Source organism: Haliotis rufescens, unplaced genomic scaffold, assembly GCF_023055435.1.
Source record: "Haliotis rufescens isolate VD_foot unplaced genomic scaffold, xgHalRufe1.0.p SCAF_15, whole genome shotgun sequence".
NCBI lineage: Eukaryota > Metazoa > Mollusca > Gastropoda > Lepetellida > Haliotidae > Haliotis > Haliotis rufescens.
The window spans coordinates 16,510,923-16,531,583 of NW_025963835.1; the positions used below are offsets into that span (position 1 = coordinate 16,510,923).

The window sequence follows — 20,661 nt, forward strand, 5'->3', positions numbered from 1 at the left end:
TGATACTGTTGCTTGTACAACTGATTATGGACAGTGGACATTGAAGACGAATTGGTAAAATTTGCTGAAATGATGTAATAAAGGTTGGATATTCCCAGGAATTATACGCTGCCTAGTTGTGTATTTGGTGCAAATGCAACCAGTAAGCTGGAACCCCTTGTATCTTATACATGTAAACAACTGGTAAGGGTGTAGAACACATCCTTCGATGTTTTGCTCAGAAACTGTCAGCCACTCCTAGTATATATTTCGATGCTGCTGAACAATTCCTGTGCATTGTCCCACAATGCCATCTTAGCACAATACCTGCCATCCATGTGACAAAATGGAAGGAAACTGGTTCCCCCAAAACAAAGCATATTCATTAGCAAGTGAGTGAATTGGGACTAATACCATCTTGAACCATGTCATGTGGAAGAAGCCTGAAGTAGATGCGATTGATTCAGGTTAACCACTTTTCCAGGTTTAATGTTGGCGACAAACCAAGGATCAAAGATGCATGAATAATTTTTTTAATTTTTTTAAATAAGGTCACCTTTGTTTCATTACACCTTCATTACACAAAATGTCATTAAAAAGTCCCAATCTAATACGGCGCCAGGGCCTGATGGTATTCAAAACCGGTATTAGAAACTGTTCCCTTGTGTCCAGACGCTTCACTGTTTAAATTCTCTTGTGGATGCAGGGGATGTTCCGACTTGGTTCTCCAAAGGGCGAACAATACTTCTCCCAAAGAAAGGTGATCTGACTGACCCTAAAAACTTCCGCCCAATTACTTGTTTGAACAAGCAGTAGAAACTATTTACAGGGTTTCTTACAGATCTCGTGTCATTGTACTGGCTTCGAATGACATTATCTGCATGGAGCAGAAAAGAGCCAGAAAGGGATGTTGGGGTTGTAAGGATCAATTACTGGTTTAGAAAATGATCCTTGAAGAGGCTAAAACTTACCACCGTAACCTCTCAATGTGTTGGATAGACTACAGAAAAGCTTATGACTCTGTACCTCTCGCATGGATTTTGAAGTCATTGGAATGTAATGACCTCCCCGAGCGACTACTTGTTTTAAAAAAGTCTTTAATAAGTTGCGGGTCAACTCAACTTGAGATGTATTCGCAGGGGCAGGTAATGACTTCGGAACCCATTTCTATTAGAAGAGGAATATTTCAGGGCGATTCTTTCAGTCCTTTGCTTTTCTGTTTGTTCTTAAATCTTTTAAGCTTTGTGCTTAGCAAAGAGGAAGGTTATTATCCTGGACCTCCTCAGCACAGACCCCCAACACCCCTTTACTCACCTCCTTTACATGGATGACCTTGAACTTATTGCCAATGGAGGATCCACACTCAAAAAAACAGATTCTCCTTGTCTAATGATATCGGCATGTCCTTTGGACTCGACAAATGCAACATTCTTCATTTGAAACGTGGCAAGGTAGAAGAGGGAGGATCAGTCAGTTTACTTGGAAGAGTTATTGACCATCTCGTGGAAGGTCAGGCATATACGTACTTCGGAATGCGGATTACGGACAACCTCCAGAATGCCCATATCAAGGAAAAACTTCGGTCAGAGTACAAATGTAGAGTTAAGAAAATCTGGAGTTCAGAGCTGAACGCTTGCAATAAAGTAAAAGCAACAAATACTTATGCTGTACCCATACTTTCATATTTTTTTTGTTGTTGATTGGACGAAACAAGAAATTTACGGTATTAACACCATCAAACGAAGAATCAAGTCAGACAATTCCACCGCCCTCGCTCTTCCCTCAGTCGCTTATATTTACCAATCATTATGGGAGGACATGGTTTAATTAACGTTGGGGCTCTTCATGATAGAATTGTTTTGTGCACTTTTGCACACATTTATTTGTCTGATGATCCTCTTGTGAAGCATGTCAAGATTCATGATGAAAACAAGGCATTCCACAGTTTTCTAAAACGAGCCAAGGATGTGGGACATAATCTCAATGTCGGTGTTGATGGTTCAATACTGCTGGACGGTACAGAAATGAGTGTCAACCAAGCGAAGTGCCATATCAAGTCGACCCAGACTCAATTTTTCAAGGAGAGGCTATCTGAACGACCACTGCATCGAGTTTATGTGCAGTGTGTTGAGAAGATCAGCAATCCTGCCGAGTCCTTTGCTTGGATGAAGTCATCTGACCTGAAAAGTGAAACAGAAGGCTTTCTGTTTGCTGCTCTGGACCAGTCACTTCCCACTCGAAACAGTCAATGTGTGATTTTGCATCAAAATGTAAACATAAAATGTAGATTATGTAATGAATTTAATGAGACTGTCCAATACCTTGTCAGTGGGTGCCCGCCCAGCTTTGGCACAAACACAGTACATGATGGTGTAGCTTGATCATTTCATTACCGTCTTCGCCATGCTTGTCGTTTTGACACAGAGGTCCACCCATGGTATGACCCAGAATATGTACAGGGCGTCATGGAAAATGATAAACACAAACTTATTTGGAATAGGCCCATTTACAGCCTTAGACGTATCCAGGCCAACAAACCTGATCTTGTCCTTTTTGATAAATCCAATGAAATCATTTATATCATTGAATTTTCTGTCCCCTTTGACACTAATGTGATTGAGGGAAAACATGGCAAATATGCGGACCTCGCTTTCGAAAGAGGGGCTGGGCTGCGTGTAGAGGGGGGCAAGGGCCCTAAGCTGATGATGAACCTAACCAGCCTGACTGTGCCAGGATCACCCATTTTTTATTTTAATAATAATAATAATAATAATTGTATCATTCAAGAAAAAACAACATACTCCAAACTTTTGTTTGTCTTCAATTTATTTTCATGAGCTAGTATTTGTACGATATGTACTAGCTACGAAAAATAAGTTATGATCAAATTTTATTTTAAATACATACAATCTGAGAAAAGTTGTGAAAACTGACATGATAGAGATGTACATCACAGCTTGTCATAGTGGGCCACTATTTACACGACAACTGTGAACAGTCACATCCAGCCAAAAGTAGAAAATCTCGTTCTGGAGGACATAAACAATGGAGGAATCTCTGCTGGAGCTATAATACTGGTGCTAGGTGAAATAACTAGCACTTGTTCAAGTAATGTACATCACTCGCCCCCAAGCACAATTTAACAAACAGTACTGACACACGATATGTACATCCAGCATAGTGAAATAGGTGCCAACATGTACATCATTAGCCATAGGGGAATAATATTGAGCATCCTATTACCCTCCGAGTAGTTAAATAACATAACAGTTGTCCGTCAACTCAGCAGAGATTTCCAACCATAAACTTAACAATGAGAACTGGGGTTATGTTGATGTAGTTTGATTTAATTTTACATCTTTATTTGCAAATAACAAAAATATTTACAGAAATCAGATCGGTTTGTGCTGTTCATCTATTCCTCGGCTGCTGCTGCAGCATCAGAGGGTAACAATGATCCATGAACAATGTACACTATGACACACAAATGACATAACAAGATATTCTACTGTGACAAAATAATCCTCTATCATTGCTTTCCTCAATGCTATGAACTATATACAAAACCAATAACCGACATGAGTAAAAGACAATGGTGGCTACCCCAAACCAACTCGGAAAATGGACGCCAGGTTAATATTAACATTTCGTTGTCCCCTTCCTGAGTTAGTTTGAGGTTGGGATGAAATTAACATCTTCGACTAGGAAGAAATGATTTTGATAAGATATTTGCATTGCAATGCATGACTGTTGTGTGGAATCCTTTGTCAATACAAGACCCTATCAAGCTTAAATACACCCATGCAAACAAGTCATTGCACACTTCAGCCATTTCCATGGACTGTAACATAAGAATGCTGACCCTTGTAGAATTACCCTTCCAATGAGACGGACACCCCTGGCTAGCAAGGTTAATAGGGATAAGGTTGTCTCCTCTAGCCAACGCTCCAGTGATAAATGTTCTGGCATCAACAGTTGATGAAGCAACCTTAAAATATTCTCCGGTTCACAACAGAGGCAAAGTTGACCTACTCTATACCACCATTTGTCATTTCTTTCATCTTTATAAGACATCATTTATCTGTAACCCTTTCATACTTACACCCTATAGTATCAATATAGGAAAAATATACGAACTGAAATATTTTGCAGTTTTAAAATGTTATTAATAATAAAAACTGTCATTGGTTCTCGTGTACTGAAACTTGAAAACTTAGTGTGGGAGGAGGTGACCTTCACCTCTGCCTTGGGTCTGAATTATCTTTCTTGGCCTTCAGCCGAAACAAAATGCTTCGCAGGGGTGTTTTATAACGCAGAGAATATGTCTATAGCTTCTATCAAGGTTGGACTAGTTTTCCATTGATAAAACATGACTGCACCCAGAAAAGTATTCAACTCTTTCGAAACTTCTTAATGCAGTTTTCATCTCTCATTGTCATGCATGTTTCACATAGAAATAATAAATGCCTGTTGGCAATACAAATTAACCAGGATTGCCGACAGATTCAAGACGTAAGTATTGACCACAAAACATATCAATGATTTACTCTAAAGATTTGCTATTCATATTTAACATATTTACATGAAAAAACAAGATATGTTGGCATCACTTGCTCCAACTGTAGAAAGTGTTATCAAGTGAAAGAATTCTGATCAGGTAAAAAGGAAACCACTTTTCATTTCTCAAAATGATTAACAAAATTAAGTATTCACATATTTCAAACCATTTTGGTTAAAATAATTTGCTGCGATTTATTATTGCTTGAGTTTGGTTTATAAGTCAGGTTTGAGAAAGACTTACGTTTTTATGGTACCATGACCTAAAGGCTCATCAACAACCAAAGTATTTGGCAAAAACTATAAGACAAAGAATCATTAAGGTTAAGTCCATTCATTTCATTTTTCATCTTCCTGCCCAAACATATCCCTTTACATGAGGGTACTGGACACTAGGGTAGCTTCAATGGTTTAGCATCTCTCAATGGGAAACTTAGTTGAAGGACACTTGACTTACTGAAAAGTGAATCACATTCATATTCTTCGTTTGCTATAGCAGATAACAGATTTTTCAAAACATCTTTTACTTAAAAATACATTAACTATGGTCTAGTTTCAAAAATACTTTTGGGGGTAAGACGTGGGGGGGATGAATCTTTTCTCAACCAAAAAAACAAAACATTAGCACTATAGGAAATATGCAAGTCTGTGATGCACAATTAATTCATGTAAACATTGCCTTTGCTAATTCTAACAACTAGCACTGAAATCAATTCTATAAAAGATAACTGGACTCTTGCTGCTATAACTACAACCATTAACATCCACATTTGGCCTTTTCTCATAGTCAATAAATTCCATGATTTGGGGTCACATGAAATAATAAATGTGCATATTCAAATTCTTTTGTAAAAGTCCTCTAAAACTTGTTCATGCGATGAATTTCAAAAAGTACTGTATGCAAAAATATTTCAGAATGCTTTTTTATTTTACCTTATTAAGAATTGTTACTAAAATTCATTATTCTTGCATCAAAAGCGAAGATAGGACCTGCCTTTTATTGTAAGCAGAGTTGTAAAGATTTCCTGAATCCATTTATAACAATGTGGTTTTGATAAATGTTATCGGTTATCACATTACAGGAACACTTTGTATTTTAATATTCCATGGGTTGATTTGTATATTTTGATTTAAACAATCACAGGTATTGATAATCAATTGCTTTATTTGTCTAAAATAAGGTCATTCCAGATAGCCAAGGCCATACCTGCCGAAATTATGGCCAAGAAGTAACCCATCTGATGTGTTCATAAAATACTCAAACTAAAATATTCACTAACATGTACATACATGTATGTAAAGATATCGACAAATGGGAAGATATCAGGAAAAGTCTATCAGGATATACTGAAAATTTGAAATAACCTCTTCATGTTTGAGAGCGCATATCATAAGTTTCACAAACTTACTATTTTCCATATGTCTGTAAGTAGGTCATCAAAATATATTTATGAAGATACTGGGAATGAAGTGTATCTATAAAAATAAGAAACCGGTTTGTAATATTCACGAGCATGTATTCTCTCAGTCCTTCAGTCCAAAAATGACCTTCAGTATCACAATTCAGGAATCACATTTCTGTTGAAGCCTGTCCAGGTAAAGCTTCATCTATCAGTCACACAGTCACATTGAAAGCTGATATTGTCTTGACTGACCTTGACCTCATGACCTTGACCAATCCAGGTCGTGTCTGCCACTGGTCATATCACTGCCCTCAAAATTCAGGAATATCCACACTGGTTCACAATAGCTGCCTCTCAGAGATAGATTTCCGTTGCTGCCATTAATTGCGGCCATTTTTGTCACATGGGAGGTATCGTAAGTATTGGGATTACCTTTTGGGTATTTTGGCAAAATATTCAAATATACAGACAACCAAAAACACCTTTTTTGCTAGATCTGACATGAGAATTTCCACTATAGGAGCATCACAGCAATTCACAGCTGGATCAGGGGAATTATGGACACGACGCTCCCCACGGTTCTGGCAAGACTTTTCGGGATGCCATTTTGACTTGGCAGTGGTCACACAAAGGCATTGAGGGCATGATACATCTGCATTAGCACGACTAGATGAATGGGCAGACACGAGCGGCGATCATTAGTGGCTGGGTCGTACGTCAACCAGGACAGGGCATTGTAGTGCTCCAGTACAAACCTGTAACAGATACAAAGCACAGCATGAGAACAGTGGGAGTTAATGTTGTTTTACATTTTACAATCACATCACTGTAGTCTGCAAACCAGCCTGGAACAGTGGTTGACAGCATGAGAGAGTGAGTTTGATTTTATGCTGCTTTTAGCAATATTCCAGCAATATCATGGCTGGGGACACCAGAAATGGGCTTCATACATTGGACCCATGTCGGGAATCGAACCCGGGTCTTCGGCATGAGGAGCGAACGCTTTAACCACTGGGCTGCCCGACTGCCCTCTGCTCTTGAGAAGTTCATTATCATTCACCTTGACTTCCAGGGTATGACATACAGTCAGACAGGTTAACCCTTGCTACCAGCTAATCCCCAACTGATCAAGCTGCTTTTAACAGTATGTCAGTTTAATGTGGAAGAAAAGGTGACGCAGGTTTTGGACAGTTCCCCATAGTAAAACCTCTTGCATGGGTAATATTTGGTATAATGCAAGCTAACCAATAATAATTTGGTACGCCTCTTTTAAACATTATTCCAGTTATATCACATGTGTCAGCTTCATGTGGGCAGAAAGCCCGAAGTGATGCATCACAACAGAGATGTTAACAAACTGTTTCTACAGTTGGTTCAACATTATCCCCAATGTGCATGAAACAACAACCGTATCATCAGGTTCAGTTTCATCCAGCAATATGCTGTACCAGCAAACTTTGGATGTTTGTTGGCTAACTGGCTGTAGCAATTGGGATACAGTGACATGCACCAACCAAGTCAGCGAGTCTGACCACCTGATCCCGTTAGTCGCCTCTTACGACAAGCATAGTGGCCTTTTACGGCAAGCATGGGTTGCTGAAGACATATACAAACCTTAGCACATCACATGTGAGGTGGGAGTCAAGGGCATGAGAGTTGCGATCCTGAGGGTGAGGCATGAAGTCATCTTGTTTGGAGGATGAATTGATGTGGAGAGCGGCCTGAGGACAAAAACAAGCAGATGCTATAGAATGTTCCATGAAACACAAAGTACCCACATGAGTGACTTTTGTCTGACCCCAAGTGTCATTATTCCAGCCACATCACAGAAACCCATCAACAATCAAGTCTGGCTGACCAGTGACCAAAGAATGGATCAACATCATCTGGGTGTGACACATGCAGTCTGTGAAGTTTGTTTGTTGTTTAATGCCACACTCAGCAGTATTCCAGCTGTATGATGGCATTCTGTAAATAATTGAGTGTGGACTAGACAATCCAGTGATTAACATCATGAGCACCAATCTACGCAATCAGTGAGCCTGACCACCCGATCACAACAAGCATGGGTTGCTGAAGACTAATTCTAACCCAGATCTTCACAGATGAATCGGCAAAGTCTCAGATCACCATTTCAATCACATCTAACAACAAGCATGAGGAGTTGGGGTCCATTCTGACGATGTCATGCACTTTATGCATACTGCTTATTGATGTGGAACCTTATAAATTACATATAATTCAGAGATGCTAACCCTCATATCAATTTCATGTGAAAAAGAACCAAATAAATAGCACCATGGTGCAAGTTTAGTTTCAACATTTTCGTGAAGCCTTGACGTAATGAAACATGGGGACATATGCAACTTCACTATTTGAAAAATTAAACCTCAAATTTGAATAACGAAGAAAGAATAATCATTGACAAGATTGAACATGAACATTGACAAGGAACTCATCAGTGACATCCATTTATGCCATACTTCAACAAACTCGGCTTTTGTGTAATTTTGATAATTAAAAATTACATTCTCATTAACTGTATTGCAGAAAGAGAAGGCGGTGTACATGTAATTAGCTCACTGTAGAATGCGTCACTTGACTGGAGCATTAACAATTTGATCTCCGTGAAATATAATGCATGTAAATAATTCGTGAAAAGCATGTCCAAAAATGTAATTTGGGAAGGACAAGCATAAAAGCATACGGTAAGCGTAATTACTGCACCAAAAATGTATTGGTTGGCATCTCTGCGTAACTATTACCATCATGATCATCGTCCACAAATACCAATCAACAACTAACATTGGGTACTGAAGAGGCATTCTGGTGAGATAAGAACAAATGTGTGTCTGTTTTCAGTGATGTTTCCCCAAAAGGTGAATCTCCCAAGTCTGGCGTGATAAGCTCACCTTGAAGACTGTTGGGGAGACATATTCATTTTCTGGGGAGGCAGACCAAAACCACTTGGGCAGAGGTCCTGCCCCAGCAGTGGACAGCATGTAGCCCATGGCCAGTGGCTGCTGGAGCAGGTTGGGGGGTTCGTCCTGTATATCTATATTGGAGGTACCACTGTTTAGCTGGAAAATAAAGCAAACAAATCTTAGAACTACCTTCATAAGGAAGGGTGGGTGAGTGGGTGAGTGTTTTTTTGAGTGAGTGAGTGGGTTGGTTTTAACGCCGGTTTTAACAGCGTTTCATTTATATCATGGCATGTTAGCTTGAACCTAGATTCAGGCGCATGTCTCAAACAGTTACCGCGTTGGTGAAACCCAGAGCACAGGTAAGGTGCTGACAAACCTAGAAACATAATCGTAATGAATCTGGATTCAAACCCACAATTAGAGGTTTCTAGCATGCCGAAGGGACGTAACTCTGGACGAATTGCAGAGACTTAGACGACTTGCCCCAAAGGGTGAGGTGAAACTAGGGTTTAATGTCACATTCAAGATGATTGCCCATATATATATCGATACCATGCCACAGTTTAACATGGATACCCCACTGGGTCAGTGTACACCGGTCTCATAAAGATGAGACCAGGAGGGATATGACAGCAGTCTTATCAGGTTTGAATCAGGTCATTCAAAGAAAACTACACTTATCTGCTTACTCATCTTGTAATAAATGGTTACCCAAAGGTAAGACACATGGTATCATTAAGTGTCTGGGCCTAACCTTGAAATAAGCATCAAACACAAAACAAGCTCTTCAAAAATTGAAAGTCAAGGAGTTAGCAAAACACGGGGACCCCCTTTGCCCTGAAAACCCAAACAGTTGTAACCTGCAACAAACAGTAATGTTTCTAAGAACGAAGAGATCCTTTTCAAATTTTTATAATCAGTCATTTCTCTTACTGTACTGTCAGTACAATAAGCAATGACAAACTAAATGACAATCAACTTACAGCATTTTGTCCGTTAGAGCGCTGATCTGGAAGCCTGCCTTTATCACCTGGTGGAGGGGAACCGTTAGGGGAGGTAACTCCTGGGTCTGTCCCAAACAGCTCGTTGAAGTTGAAATCGTTGTCCATAGTGCCAAATTCATCATATGACATGATATCATCCAGCTCTAAGTGACTAGTTTCAATGGGCATCGCAGCACTGTTTACCTGTCAACAAGTCACAACAGGTCAACAAAAGCATAACAACACACTGGGCATCCTACAAATCATTTTCAAACTGTTTTTATGCTTTTTATGCTATTTCAGTTGTTGGCGAATTGACATTATTTCCGTTATATCATTGTGTCAGTTAATGTGGGAGGAAAGTGTCTCAGTAGATGACCGCCACTTTGGTGAAACCCAAAAGTACAGATAATATAGAGAGCCTAGGGCTCCTAACAAGGGCAAATCTGGATCACAAGGTCTTCTCCCATGCTTTTGCAATGACATGGCAAGCAGCAATACAAAGGATTATTCTACCATCCGCTGCAGACATTATGAGATGTATTCTACCAGTGATTAATATATATTTCATGGAATAGAGATGTACATATAACAGCTTTCCATAATCATATTGGTGAAGCACTGGTCTATAGAACAGTGAACTAGTACGCTTGGTTAAGCCGAACATCCTGACATGGATTCTGACCTGTGCTGTAGCCGAGGTAGGAAAGACGAGGATGTGGGATGTTGATGCATCCCGGGGGGTTTGGAGGGGGCAGTTGCTGCTCGGCTTCTCCTCCATCTTGAGGGCGTCGGACATCACCTGGAAGCTGGGCTGCGCCTCCAAGGACACCAGACATGCACTGAGGATACTGGGGTTCTCACTGGACAGGTAGGAACACTGGTTGCAGATGTCCCGCATGTGCTTGCTCACATAGGCCAGGTTCTTCTTGCTAATGATGCCAGCCCAGCCTACAGCAGGAATACAGTGTTGCTTACATGCTCATCATACTGGGACCAACATAGAAAATCATCACACACTGACATGTCAAATTGGCTGAAGTAAAAAGTTCTAGTCAAAACAAACCATGAACCTTAGAAACTGCCCTCAATGGGAACAGTCTAAGTAGAACTACATCTAAAGACAAACACAAGCATTTGACTTTTAAGTTTTCTGATGCATAAACACAAGGTTTGCTACTTTCCGCCATCATGGTAATTTTATGCCAGAAGAGTTACTTCCCTTAGACCAAAAGGCTGAAGAACCTACCTTTTAGTTCTCCGTGACCAAGACGCCCAAACCTGCCTATCACAAGCCTGGCAGGTAGTGTTGTCATGGAAACAATGCCAAGAATGTAGTCAAACAACTTCTGCAAGCCAACTTTCCGAGCTGATGCCTTTTTCCTCCGGCTCCTGAAATATCAATTTGCAAATGGTTTATAAAGAAATCACACAACAGAGAACATTGACTAGAATCTGTGAGTAGTCCAAGCAGCTATACAAATCTACCGGTCCTGTGGTATCCCTGCTAATGACATTAAAAGAAATATTCAAATAATGAAAAACACAAAAACCACTTGCACACCTCATGAAAAAAATATATGTCTGTTTGTGGTTAACAAGATTACATACAGATTGTTTGTAGCACTTATTGGTGAAGGGCGGTTAATACAACAAATTCAGTATTCTAACACAGAATCCCCATTTGCCAATTCAACTATGATCTAATACGTGTTCCTACCTGTTTGGTATTTCAATATTAATGACACAGGTCTCCATGAGTTCTCCCCTCTCGTCCGTGCACGTCGCCAGCAGCCAGCGCTGGTCTTCAGACAGACAGTAGGCACAGAACAACACATTGGACTTCTCTGTCTTCTCCCCACAACACTCCGCCAGCTGGCTCTGCTTGTCCCGCACTGGTGCCAGCACGAACGGGGGACTGTAAAGGCGCGTGAAACCATTGTCCTGTGGGAGAGGGAGGAAGGGTTGGTTATATGACATACCAATACAATAGAATGTGCTAGTACCCAGGGTTTCAGATCGGTTAATTTTCTACGACACTGACTGATCTAAAATGTTCAAAAGCAGACTGCAACTTCAGCCACTAGTCTGAAGCCAGACTCAAATAAAATTTTGTAAGGACTAGTAAGATCATCTTATAAAATACCATATAACACTAAAATGTACTTAAAATGATGCTAAGAGGCAAGGAAGGGCTAGTAGACTCAAAAGATTTTGCCACAGAGTGCTAAAGACATTTTTCTTATCTGATAATGATATAGGAGAATGATAAAAAAAATTCCCCACACATTACTGAGGCTGCCATTTTGAAAGAGTTGACTGGTCTGATTGTACCATGTTACCTCTCATCCGACCATTTAATCTACATGCTATTTAACGCCGCACTCAGCAATATTCCAGCTATATGATGGCAGACTTAATAATTCAGTCTGAACCAGACAATCCAGTAATCGATGTTGTGAACAACGATCCACTCCGGTACGGGTATGAAAACATGCAATCAATGCCTGAACACCCAATCCATTTGGTCGCCTCTTACAACCAGCATAGGTTGCTGGGTAACTATTCTATTCAGGATCCTCACGGGGCATCATACCAAGACGGAATAACAAATACAAGGACAAGTGCTTGCAACATACAAGGTGAATAACATGTGCCACTGACAAGGTACGGGATAAACTGACCTCTTTCTTCTTGAGAAACTGTTCCGCAGCTGCCGCAGATCCGAAGCCTGTGAGAGGCCGACCCATGATTGTGTGTGTCAGGTTCCATCTGCAGTTGGTGAACACTGAGAAGGCCACAGACTTGAGGGTCTGAAACTGGGTGTTGCTTTCCTTGTAACCCAAGATAGTCTTCAGAGGCACAACCTGTGAACATAGAATTCCAACAAATGTCATTGTAAACAGAGCTTTTTTCTTTGTTTTGTTTTTGCTTAATGCCGCACACAGCTATATTCCTGCTATATGATGGCAGTCTGTCAATAATTGAGTCTGGACCAGACAATCTATTGATTGACATCATGAGCAACAATCCACGCAATTGGGATACGTTGACATGCATCAACTAAGTCAGCAAGACTGACCACCCTATCCCGTTAGTTGTCTCTTATGACAAGCATAGTCGCTTTATGCGGCAAGGATGGGCTGCTGAAGACCTATTCTACCCCGGATCTTCACGAGTCAGTAAACAGAGCATTCAGACAAGCTACATATATGGGATTCAGCACAGGAGACAAAACACTGTCTACAACTGTACTTTTTCTGGATCATAAATACAACCAAGAAAGTAAATGTGGTTTGGTTTGGTTTGTTGTTTAACGCCGCATTCAGCAATATTCCAGCTATATGACGGCGGTCTGTAAATAATCCAGTCTGGACCAGACAAACCAGTGATTGATATCATGAGCGTTGATCCACGCAATTGGGATCTATGACATGCATCAACCAAGTCGGGGAGACTGACCACCCGATCCCATTAGTCTCCTCTTACGACAAGCATAGTCACTTTATACGGCAAGGATGGGCTGCTGAAGACCTTTTCTACCCTGGATCCTCCCGGGTAAGAAAGTAAATGTGACCAAGATGAAGACTAAAAGGAAAGATAATTAATTTTGGGATATCCTCGCTGATTTTTTGTTTGATGTTAGTTTGGTAAAACACACAAGCTCAGCTATGGTGCAGACAGACCAAGGATCATAATTAGAGCATATCTGTGACTCAAACCCATGGTCAGCAGATCCTGGCATGGGTGCGGGACGCAACTCTGTACAGCAAACCACAGGACAGTTATCTGTGTTCCTCGTGACTAAATCTTCAGGACTATGGTGGAGTCCTCATGAGCTCCAACTTACCTGTAAGCACATGTTGTTCTGGAGGTTCTCTGGGAGGGACTGGACCATCTGATGATAGCAGCGAAGTAGCCCTACCATTGCCAGTCGGCTGTCATCATCCCATGCATTGCCGTATGTGAATGGGTCAATGAGATACACCACTACAGCAGGACAATGGTTGTTGTCATCTGTGTCCAGGTCATGTTGACCTCCGTCTTTCTGGGAACTTCCTTCACTAAATCCAGTCTCTGGAAATACGAACAATTGTTACTCAGTTTTCAAAATGAAAATGGTTTGACTATTACAACTTATTTCAGTCATCTTATTTGCCACATTAGCTAAAAGTATCCCTTACAAAGGCTTGCTTTCCTAAGTCATAAAACTCTGTTATAGAACCCATGAAGATAAGGAGCAGAATGGATCTCAGCAACAGCAAATCATAACACTGTAACACTGACTTAAACAGTCAAAGCGCTAAAATGACTTTGTTGAATGGGGCTCAGGTCACATATTTAACCAAATATGGTTACTTAGGAAATATTTAAACCCAGAATCTTCTCAAGACCTAATCATAATAAGGTTCTGGGGTCCATTTCACAGAGTGCTGAGATCATTTCAACTCCATACTGTAACAGACTCACTAACAGACATAGCACTACAATCACTTGGTGTAACAGGGCCCTGATTGTTTACAAGAACCAATGATGACTTAAATGACAACAATGACTTTTTAATGTAGTCAAACTGCTTTTGTTTCTAGCACCTACCTTTATTATCTTCCTGGCCTGGTGTAATCCCTGATGAGTTCTGACTGTCCGGTGTAGGTGGCTTAGCAGGCTCCGGAGCCTTGAATGGTGTCTTGTGTGATGAGCTAGATGGTGTGTCAAACAATGACTTGTCCAGGCTCTGTCTTGCCAGGAACGGCCCCAGCCGATGTCGACACACCTGAGCATACAGCTTCAACTTGGCAGCCAGTGGTGATTCCCCTGCAGAAAAGAATAGTAGCCACTGTCAATACAGGCAACATCAAATGACATAATAAGGATAATATTTTCTGTGTTGTTGTTTAACGCCACACACCAATATTCCATCTATATGATCCCTGCCTGTAAATAATCATGCCTGTGGTTGATATTGAGAGCAACGAGGCATGCAGTCAGGATACAACACTTCATCACCTCTTACAACCAGCGTAGCTACATAGGGATCCCTTCCTACCCAGAATCCTCAAAGGGGAGTTAATTAGGAACATCTGGGATAATCAGAATCTAAAGTTAGCAACTTTATAAAGAAACAAGTAATCAACACTAACCACTAGCGAGGTCAATAATATGTCAATACTACTAGCAATATCTTCCAATCAAATTCGTAATACATTTCATTTATCAAATCGGTGGAATTAAGTTCAAACTATTGTACTAATTCTGCAAAAAATCATCTTGGATGGCGTCCCTCCAGACATGAATGTGTGTAGATGTTCCTGCCAACTTAAAGTGAAGTTTTCTCCATCAAAAGACACCTACTTTCATTAATCAGTTTCTCGTCCATGTTTTGGGGTATTCAAATTTTAACACTGGTGTACTGTTAGTGTCACACATTTCACAATCATCCCGATGAAGATACATTCCAGTAGTAATATTGCCTCGATGTTTACACAGACACTAAACCCATGTGGTCTTGTGTATTACCGTGTACCAAAATAATGGTAGTGTTGTTCTTATCTTGAGATATATACTACTCATTAGAGGTGTAACGATACGGTGTGATCACAATGATCCGTACCCCAATACTATGGATGCAATATGATCCGTACCCCAATACTATGGATGCAATATGATTTGTGCCCTAATACTACGGATGCAATATGATTCGTATCCCGATACAGTACTTTCATTTCATAAGTAGACATTCTTTCTTATTGCGGGTGAATAACAACCCAGAATCATTTGTTTCTAAATTTCAGAGATCAAAGATGGGGTATTGTAGGGCAGAAACATATAGGCTAGAGGTCACTGTGAATGTTATGCTATTTATAGCCAACCTGGAAATACTAGAGAAATTGCTTAAGCTGGTGTTGTATCGTATCATATCATAGTTACGTATCATGATACAATACATCTCAAAAAAGGAAATAGGGGGCTCTTATTAGAATATTATTGGTGGAAAAAACAAGATAAATTGAAGATAAATTTCGTGGTTTATGCTGACAGCCTGAAATGTTTATGTACGACAGATATATTTTGCCAGAATTTAATTGCCCATAATTAAGGGTGCATATAACACACGAATGCATATTATACGCGAATAAGTAAGTCTTGTGTACATTGATCAATCGGAAAGGGTGTTTATTGGGATTGTTCACTAGCCAATATATTAGCAAATATCGCTGTGGGCACTTATTACATCGAATACAGTACATCCAACTGTACTATACAAAGCACAGGAATCTTAAGACAGCAAGTCAAATACCTATTAAACTATTTAACTTTTAAGTTCTTAAAATATGCAAACAATATTCCAGACAACACCCACCTATAGACTTGAACCATTCATCAACTTGTTCATCTTGCACTTTCTGAGCAGCACTCTTCCCGACCCGCATAATACCATCTCTTAGCACTTTAGATATAGGGCAATGTCTGCCCAGCCGACATAGTTCATACACTGTACTCAGCTCCTTGAAGAAACTGATCACATTCTGTAGGATAAAGTCATTGTCAGGTGCCACAACCACATACGCGATGTCACGCTGACGACCAAATGGTTCCATGAATTCTTTATCCTGGAAAAGAATTTTATTAAGTTAAAAGACAGATGGAGAAAAAATTAACAGAGACAATTAAGGAGATAGTGTTCAATAACTTGTCTGACCTGTTTCAACTGATCATGTTTAACATACATGGACACATATAGACTACAAGACTTGTTGCAGACAGCACCATATTTGTACAAACATTTTAAAAAACAAAAGCAAAATATTTATCACACAGTTAGTATATGTTTCCAATTTCACATTCAGCAATATATTTGCTAAATCACAGTACCCAAATATAATATAACCTTTGATTGATAACATAATGTAACGCAAGCCAAATACAACCATATTTCTCAAACAGGACACAATCAACATGTCAAAAATAAATTAGGAATAAGACTATGTATTTCATACTTCAATTCTAGAAAGTATATCAGGCAGATTACTTCCAGTAATAGTAGCAATATATTCCATCTACAAAGCAGACATTTTCTATGGCTACAGATATATTTGGCTCTAAACCTGAAGGAGTCAAGATCCAGGTTAGAATTGGTCTTCAGCAACCTATGCTTGCCGTAAAAGGCGCTTATGCCTGTCGTAAGAGGCGACTAATGGGATCGGGTAGTCAGGCTCGCTGACTCGGTTGAAGCATGTCATCGATCCCAACTGCATGGATCGATGCTCATGATGTCAATCACTGGATTGTCATGTCCAGACTTTATTTTTTACAGACTACAGTCATATAACTGGAATATTGCTGAGAAAACACTACATCAGTGAGTGTTATTAATGTCAGCTTTTGCCAATCCACTTACCCAGAAGCGTATACTGAAGGGGGAGACGGACAGCCAGTCTCGGTCGTAGCCCACCAGGAAGTGTGGGATGGGCTGGGGCTCACTGTTCTCGTCCGACCCTGTGCAGACAAACATTGGATCAACTACACGCTTGCACCGGGTACAAACATCACTACAAACAGCACAAAACAAACAGAGCCTGCCCACGATGACTAGAATACAGATGAAGCATCCCACCCACACACCAGGTTTTCAGTTCAGCACAAACTCTTACTGCCCTACATCTTTAGACAGGTTAATCCTTTCCCACTGTATATTGCAGCGATCCCAATGTCTTGATTGCATTGCCATCTCCCACTATTTTACAGAGCCCTTTGATAAAGACCAATGGGTACAAATCACAAAGTTGTGTGTGTCTTCCTAATATGACCCTGTGCATGATTATTGTATCACAGCGTTCAATATACTTAACCTTAGAAAGGGATATTCTGAGTGACCAGGCAGGAATTTAATGTGACTGTTTGCTGGGAGAAGTTGTTATACAAATACTTTTCAATACTGCCTCGGATCTGACTCAATTTCAGCATCATTACAAATAATATAACATTTCCTTAAGCTGCTGTTTTAAAGTCTTTAACGGTTTGAAATATCTCAATATCCCTATCAAAACAAGTAGAATATAATTGAAAAGCACAAAAATTTGAACATTAGTCAACTGTTGCATGATTCTCCCTAGTCATATTGTCCCCATCAGTTATCTACCATGGGACATTTTTTAATGCTTGATTACTGTAGAGCACAAAACTTGAGCATCTGAAGTTGTTTAAAGTGAGGAGAACGTGAAGGCGGCTTACCTCTGTCTGCCAGTTGATGGAAGTCCTTCCAACTGAGCGGCCCTGTAAGCTTGTGACTATGTTCCCACACCCGCATGATGCGCTTGTTCATGATGGCATCCATCAGGAGGGGGTTCAGCGTCTTCAACATGCGCAGGATGTCTTGGGAGTTCAGCGGGATTCGATTAGCACCTGGGGAAAACACAACATTCACATCATCCTTCATGTTTCTCAATAGTATAACACAGCTCAATCTCGAATGGGAAAGAGTGAGAAGTAGTTTATATCAGGGCATGTCAGATGTTTTGGTGAAACCAACACGCATGTTACAGTGCTAACAAACCTAGTATCATAATCATGGCAGATGTAGCATTACAAACCACGAGCAGCATTCCCAACCTCGTGCATTCACATTAAAACTGTTTGTACTAACATGTCAAAAAAACTTCAATTTGGTTAATTTGAAAATTCTTTTGTGATAAATTTTTGTTCTTAAATCGTTTGTAATATTAAAAAAACGTAATTATATCTCGTAAGTCGAAATATATCAGTCATTTTCCTGGGCATCCTTTCTCATCCTCTTACCTTTAAGGAACGGCCATTTATGGAGACAGTTCTTTTTCATGGCAGGGTCATCAAGCTTGTTTGGTGAGCAGTTCTCCATGGCTTGTCTCCCCTGATCCAAAGCATTGTAGGAAACCTCATTGCCATCTGTCAACAAATACGGCAAGTAAGACTCTGTCTTCGCAACTACAATATTCCGTCTTACAAAACGGTTTCATTTGTGGCAGAAAGATGTAGCAGGATATGGTATTGAATAGACCATAAGATGTGTAACATTAACTCCCACTTAATCGGTTATGCTCTTTTGAAACTTTGATTTTAGTTCTTCCCCTTGCCAAATGTGCATTTACTGCCATACGTCATCAACATTTTTCATTATCCTGATTTCAACAATCCTTTGGTCAGATCTCAAACTACATATACAAACCAACAAACTCCCACACCCCATTTTCCAAGAAAATATATTTGAAAAGTCATTGCTATTATTGAGCTGTCATTGCAGGCCAAATCTACATTGCTATTATTGAGCTGTCATTGCAGGCCAAGTCTACATTGCTATTATTGAGCTGTCATTGCCATGTTTGCAGGCCAAATCTACATTGCTATTATTGAGCTGTAATTGCAGGCCAAATCTACATTGCTATTATTGAGCTGTCATTGCAGGCCAAATCTACATTGCTATTATTGAGCTGTCATTGCAGGCCAAATCTACATTGCTATTATTGAGCTGTCATTGCAGGCCAAATCTACAGAAGAAACAAACTCTAGCAAATCAATCACTTACAATTACACATGCATAGTTACTTTTGAAACAAAGGGTATCACTTCTACCTTCTGACCAGCTATACTTCTTGCCAGGTTTAAACAAAAAAAGCTCTTAGATCTTAAATGATTGTTATGTCCTGAACTGTTTGAGTTCTCTTTGTCATGTCATTTTATGTACACAATCTACAAGCATGTTCATATGTACAGAGAATTCCCTTGTGGTTAATAAGTATTGTCATATAAACACCTGATATTTGGCCAACCAATTCTCACTGTAATGAAGGGTATGTGTCTTACCGCTTATCTGCAAGGTATCCACGACACTTCCCATGAAAGACGTAGCTGCACACATATCCAACAAGGACAACCTGTGCTCTGCCACCATGGAGGGATGGGGCAGAGTGAACTGTCCAAGAAGTAACTCCAATATTATCTGAGGTATATCTTCGGGAACATTGTCTTTTAATGTGTTCTCATCTAACGCTAGCAAACTCGGCTTCCGCCGTTCAAATCTGTCCTCGCGCCTTCCAGTAATATCCACTTCGTCTTCATAAAACAACCCTGAATTGTAACCGTACTTTCGGTTCATGGCAGCACTAAAACCACAACTGCAGGACAAGGAATCAGAGTTTGGGCCAGTGTCTGGGACGTACAGCCCAGCATCGGAACCTTTGATGTCCATATTACATACACAAATATTGCAACTGTCAAAGTTGTGGTCCTTGAACAGATTGAGAATGGAATCCGAGAGGAGCACATTGACAATGAGGCTGTGCACCTCTGGTAGCTGGTTATTGGTGCCATGATTGTCTATTGAGTTGAGGGTTTTGTTCAGGATGGATGAGGCGTTGGATGCTGGTGACTGGAGCTCATAGCTCATGGGGGTACGTGGTGTGCGTGGAGTTCGCTGCTGATTGCTGTTGTGGAACGTGGCTGGGGAACTCTCCACAGTGCCAGTTGGCAGTCGGGATGTCAGACTGGGGATGTTCTCTATGGACGGGATGTTAATGTATTGACTGCAATGGAAAATGTAGTGGTTACACATATGCACATATAAAGGCAACTTTCTTCAGCAACATTGATTAAATGAGGAACGGACTGTCATGCCCTTCTCTGTACGTCTCATCAGGCCCACTTAAGATGACCCAATTGCACAAAAGATGCACAGAATGCATGTCATCGGGGTACAACGACACATCAACTCGCATCAGCCTACAGATGCTCCAATAAGATCAGTTGAAAGAACAAAAAAGTATCAGTCATAAACAATCCCTG

The 20,661-nt window shown here is 40.3% G+C and overlaps 1 protein-coding gene across 4 annotated transcripts in view; it reads right to left on the bottom strand.

Moving 5' to 3' along the window:
• Nucleotides 1-2,787: 2,787 nt before the first annotated feature.
• LOC124138705 (mediator of RNA polymerase II transcription subunit 13-like) overlaps nt 2,788-20,661 on the bottom strand; it is a 70,816-nt gene continuing 52,942 nt past the window's right edge. For all 4 annotated transcript variants that reach the window (XM_046505518.2, XM_046505517.2, XM_046505516.2 and 1 more), the window contains exons 16-30: nt 19,684-20,402; nt 18,643-18,768; nt 18,079-18,249; nt 17,246-17,343; nt 16,208-16,457; nt 14,443-14,661; nt 13,697-13,923; nt 12,531-12,713; nt 11,567-11,790; nt 11,096-11,238; nt 10,532-10,797; nt 9,847-10,050; nt 8,852-9,019; nt 7,554-7,660; nt 2,788-6,694 (exon numbers count right to left, since the gene is read on the bottom strand). In XM_046505518.2, the coding sequence (XP_046361474.2) occupies nt 6,562-6,694; nt 7,554-7,660; nt 8,852-9,019; nt 9,847-10,050; nt 10,532-10,797; nt 11,096-11,238; nt 11,567-11,790; nt 12,531-12,713; nt 13,697-13,923; nt 14,443-14,661; nt 16,208-16,457; nt 17,246-17,343; nt 18,079-18,249; nt 18,643-18,768; nt 19,684-20,402 (3,238 nt within the window). In that variant the 3' untranslated portion in view covers nt 2,788-6,561. The remainder of the gene's footprint in view (nt 6,695-7,553; nt 7,661-8,851; nt 9,020-9,846; nt 10,051-10,531; nt 10,798-11,095; nt 11,239-11,566; nt 11,791-12,530; nt 12,714-13,696; nt 13,924-14,442; nt 14,662-16,207; nt 16,458-17,245; nt 17,344-18,078; nt 18,250-18,642; nt 18,769-19,683; nt 20,403-20,661) is intronic.